Source organism: Marmota flaviventris, chromosome 20 (assembly GCF_047511675.1).
Source record: "Marmota flaviventris isolate mMarFla1 chromosome 20, mMarFla1.hap1, whole genome shotgun sequence".
Lineage (NCBI taxonomy): Eukaryota > Metazoa > Chordata > Mammalia > Rodentia > Sciuridae > Marmota > Marmota flaviventris.
The window spans coordinates 14923254-14928258 of NC_092517.1; the positions used below are offsets into that span (position 1 = coordinate 14923254).

The following is a 5005-nucleotide window of genomic DNA, read 5'->3' on the forward strand; positions in this document are numbered from 1 at the left end:
TGAGGGTGGGGAGTAGCAGGATCTAGAGACCTACATGAAAACTCATTGTGTGTTATATGTGAAATCTGTAAAATTCACACCTGTGCATTTTTTTTTTTTTTTTATACTGAGGATTGAACCCAGGGACACTTTACCACTGAGTACATCCCCAGCCCTTTTTATTTTTTATTTTGAGATAGGATCTTGCTAAGTTGCTGACAGCCTCGCTAGTTACTAAAGTTGGCCTGGATCTCATGATCTTCCTGCCTCAGCCTCCTGAGTCACTGGGAATACAGGCGTGCACCACTGCATCCTGACCACACACTGAACTTTTACAAGGCACCGAGGAAATGTGATTTGTTACTATTATTAAAGGTCTGCATGGACTGGTGTACAACTCCTGGGGAAAAAACAAAGGTCTTCATGTATGCCTTTGGTGTGTGTGTGTGCATGCATGCACGTGAGTGTGTGTGTGCAAAAGTGGAATTAACGAATTTAGTGGTTCATTTGACCAAACAGCAGAGAGAGCCAGCCTTGCTCTGCTTTCAGGGCAGTTAGACCCCCTAGTGAGTCACTGTCATGTGTCTATGTCTCTGGCCCTGTCTCCATCTCTTGTCTCTACTCTGCTCTCTGTTGGGGTTTTGTAAATGGATTTCCTGTGTTTGGTGGGGAGTCTGGTTCCACTAGAAAACAAAGGGCACTCTTTCCAGCTCAAGGTGGGAAAATCCTAAGGCAGGATTCCAGTTGTCTCTCTTGGGTTATGTGCTGAAGCCTGGACCACTCACATGGCCAGAGGAATGGGGTTCTACAATGGGCCCATTTGGGCTCGTGTGCTGTTTCTCATTTATGGCTATGGGGGCAGGAGTCAAGTTCAGATCTTTTCAAAGGCAGGATGCTGTTCTTCCAATAAAACAACAGCCATTTCATGGTTTAGTGTGTCTCTCCTGAGGCCTGGGTGACAAGGTTTTGGCTTTCGATTTTAGAAAGGGTTCTTGACAAATGCTCTTCTCTCTCTGCCCCGAGGCCCGTGGTTCTGTTGCTCTGGTGGAAGAGTGGTTCCGAAGTCAGGAGACCTCGCTGCCTTGGAGCGGGTTCTCTGAGGGCACAGGAGCTTCCTCCAACACTCCGGAGGAAACAGATGATGTGGACGATGGTAGCCTTGATGCCCCCTCCTCTGTGAGGACCTCACCTGTCCCTGCAGAGAACGGAGAAGGAAGGCTACAGGACACCAGAGGAGTGGAGGCAGACTCCTCTGAGGCCTGCACTGGCCCACGGGCTCCCGAGGATGGTAAGCAGGGAAGGTCCTCCAAGGACTTTTGCACCCTCATTGGTGTGTCCCTAACTTCTACTCATCATTTCTTCCTCTGTCGCCCCTTTCACTCCTTTATTTAGTTATCCATTCATTCACTGGCCAGCCAGTTGCACAATGAGAAACCCAGGAGTTATCCTTGACATTTCCCTCTCTTCCTGAACCTCTCTGTCTCCATCTCTGCCTATCCTTATCCACAGGCTAAACTTCTGTCCTTCATGTGGGATGACAGCACAGCCTCCCTGCATCCTCCTTTACCCACTCGAGTCCCTCCTTTACCAGTTCTTTCTCTGGAAGCCAACTAGAGTGGTTTCTATGTTTATGTATGTATGTATGTATTTCTCTGGTGCTAGGGGTGGAACCCAGGGCCTAACATATGCCAGACAAGTACTCCACTAAGCTATACCCCCAGCCCTAGAATGGGTTTTTGTTTTGTTTTCTTTCTTTCATACTAGGGAATTGAATCCAGGGGTGCTTTTCCAGTGAATTATATCCCTAGCTCTTTGTTTTTTTATTTGGAGACAAATTCTCATTAAGTTTCTTAAGGCCCTACTATGTTGCTGAATCTGGCCTTAAACTTGCGATCCTCCTGTTTCGGCCTCCAGAGATGCTCCAATTACAACACCATGCCAGCCCTATAGTGATTTTTAAAAACAAAGTGCTCATGACACACCCTTGTTTAAAGTCCCCATCTCAGAGACCAAGTCTGAACTCTTTCCCCAGACCATCAAGGGCCCGGTGTGGCCTCTCCCAGCCTACCTCTTCATACTCATCAGCCATTTCTAAGAAACCTTCCATTCCTGTCACATCCAGGCTTCCTTCTGAAATAAAACTTAGGAAGATCTTTTCTATGAAGTGTTCTGGTCCCCTTAATGTGCCTCAATTAATATCTAGGCTCGGACCACTCCTACTGCTGCTCCTCCCAGTAGGGAGAGAGAGGCTCTAGTGTTGTGGACTCTAAACCTCTTTCCACTGTGGAGAGGAGCATGGGAGCCCCCTCCTGTCTGGAAAGGTGGACTTCCTTGCAAAGGAAGAAGGCATAAACATGCTTGTTATCTGAGGCCTGATTGAAAAACCTAATTTAAGGGAGACTGTGCCCAAATCTTACTTTCAAAGAATTATAACTGTTGTTCAGGTTGCTCTTTTTTATTTTCCATTGAACTACAGCTACAGAGACTTCATGGGAAGTTGAGATAAATGAGGCCAAACGGAAATTGATGGAGAACATCCTGCTCTACAATGAGGAACAACTAGACAGTGCTGAGCTCTTTGGACCTTGATGACTGGAACATAGCTGAGGAACCTTGTCCTCAATTGGAAAGACAAAGTGTCCAATCAAGGAAAAGGTCTGAGGCAGACTCCAAGTTCTGCCAAGAAACCAACAGTAGCTTTCCATATGGAAGGGAAAGAAACTTCCATTTTATCAGAGTGAGTTAGGGGACAAGGGACCTCAGCTTTTACAGACCCCCAAATCTACAAAATGTTCTTCCTGTCTGGGATTTGTTAGTCAGAGCCGGGTATCAGAAGAGACTGAAGCAGAAGCCTGGTAAATGGACCCAGGATGTGGGTGATTTTGTGGTTCTGGGGAGTCCATGACGATATTCATACCAGTAAAAGCTATCACTCCAGCAGCTGTCAGCCCTTGACAACTGATGGAGCAATTCTACAATGTTGATAGGGATTTCCAGAGTTAAGACCCGTGAGTCACATTTGCCAACAACCACCTTTGAACTTCCATACCCTGAAAGGTATTCAACTTGTGTCACAGTGAAGTTCTTGACTTACTCTCAATGTCTCAGATGTTACAATGCCAGGCACTTGGCAAAGGACTTTCTGGGCTTACTACTTCCTCTTGGTGATCTTGTAATTCACAGATATTTATTAAGTGCCCGCTGAGCATCTGTATCCTCCCACCCAACTAATGTTTGTATTTTTTTTTTCATTTTTTTAATTTAATGTTTGTATTTTTAATGGAGCTTTTATTCTTTGTGTTATTTATGGCTGGATGAAGAATAAGGAGAAATAATCTCATGTCTGATTCAGCTGCTATGGAAGTCATTTAATTTCTGGGACCTCAATTTCTTTGTAAGTAAGAGCACCTGCTCATTCTCCCTGCCTCATTTGTAGGGAGAAACATGTGCAATGTCTGTTCAAAAACAATACTTGTCCTGTTTTATAAAATAAATAAAGTATTAAGTGTGTATTTCTGCCACATTTCCAATGTTTATGCACTGGGTATGTTTTTGAAAAATCATGTTGAAAATATGTGTAGGAAACAAATGCTATTTTTAAAGCACTAGGAGAAATGTCATATTTAAAATAATTCTATTTTTTGTGAAATAAAAAAAAAAATATTTGTCAATCCAACGTATATCTTAAGAGATGTTTTTGTGTCCGGATGAATTTAAGGTTGCTTGCCTTAGTGATATTTTCAGTTCACTATGGGTTTAATCAGATGTAAACCTCACCATAAGTCAAGGGATATTTATTTATATATCCAGTTCCTCAGTGGATATTAAGGTTGCCGCTACTGTGTTACCTTCCAAGGATCTTGTACTAATATACACATCTATCAGCTCTATAAGGGAATGTGCATTCCCCCACATCCTCAGCTACAAAATATATCATGCTTTGATCACTGCCAGTCTAGTGGGCAGAAAATTATAATTTTATTCATAGTATTTATGTGTTGTGTGATACTGGGGATTGAACCCCAGATGCTCTGTCACTGAACTACAGCATCTCCCTCCTTTTAAATGTTTTAATTTCGAGACAGGGTCTTGCTAAATTGCCCAGGCTGGCCTCAAATTTTGCCATCTTCCTGCCTGAGCCCCCCAGAGTTGTTGAATCATAGGTGAGCACCACCACGCCACCAGGCTTATTTGTGGTTTTTAAATGACTGAAGTTGAGCCATCTTCTCATGTTTAAGAGCTGTTCCTAATTTATTCATTAGTTATCTTATTGGGAGTATTCAATCTAGTCTTTTATAATATGATGCAAATTTGTTTCTAAATTTGCCCCTTCTTTTGATATTTTTTGCCAGGCGGATATTCTACATTTTTGTGTAGTCTCTCTTTGAGATTTCTTATTTCTAATCTCAGTTCTGTCACCTCTGTGTGTGTCATTTGGTCTCTCTGAGCCAGTTTCCTTTTTCTGTAAAGTGGGTGATGATGCTAAGGACTTGACGTGGGTTCGACGTGCGAATCCGGACACGAAAGCTTCTGGCAAAGAGGGCCGGCCTGAGGAACTGCGGCCGCGCCTCAGCTTCGCGCTTTCTGGGCCCACGTGAGTGGCTCCGCCCCGTCTGGCTTGTGACCAATACGCAAGCTTCGTAAGGCGTTAGGTCCCGCCTCCACGCCGTTTGACCAAGAGGAGAGCTCCGTCTTGCTCGGAGTTCCGCCCCTTGCCGATTTGAGCAATGGGCTTTCTCCGTTCGGCGCAGGTCCCTCCTCCGCCGCTTGCCGGGCCGCGGGCCGCAGGGCTCCTTCCGGGGGGCGGGCGCCGGGGCGGCCAGAGTGGTTGTAGCGCGGGCGGAGGCCGGGCCTGGCTGCAGGACGAGGGCGGGGGGCGAGTGAGCGCCCAGGCGGCGCGGCCCGGCTGGCGTCTCAGCCGCGGAGGCAGGGACGGCTAGACGGCCGGGCGGGGTAGGGGGCTGTCCTGAGGCGGCGGGCGGAGGCGCCGCCGGCTCCCGAGCGGCGGCGGCGGCGGCGGGCTCCC

The 5005-nt window shown here is 46.4% G+C and overlaps 2 protein-coding genes across 3 annotated transcripts in view; one reads left to right on the top strand and one right to left on the bottom strand.

Moving 5' to 3' along the window:
* The window catches only part of Irak2 (interleukin 1 receptor associated kinase 2), a 55678-nt gene extending 52187 nt beyond the window's left edge, over positions 1–3491 (top strand). For both annotated transcript variants that reach the window (XM_027931863.2, XM_027931865.2), the window contains 2 exons: positions 1003–1267; positions 2456–3491. In XM_027931863.2, coding sequence (XP_027787664.2) covers positions 1003–1267; positions 2456–2568 — 378 coding nt within the window. In that variant the 3' untranslated portion in view covers positions 2569–3491. The remainder of the gene's footprint in view (positions 1–1002; positions 1268–2455) is intronic.
* Positions 1–5005, bottom strand: part of Cidec (cell death inducing DFFA like effector c) — a 554473-nt gene that overhangs the window by 244946 nt on the left and 304522 nt on the right. The window lies entirely within an intron of this gene.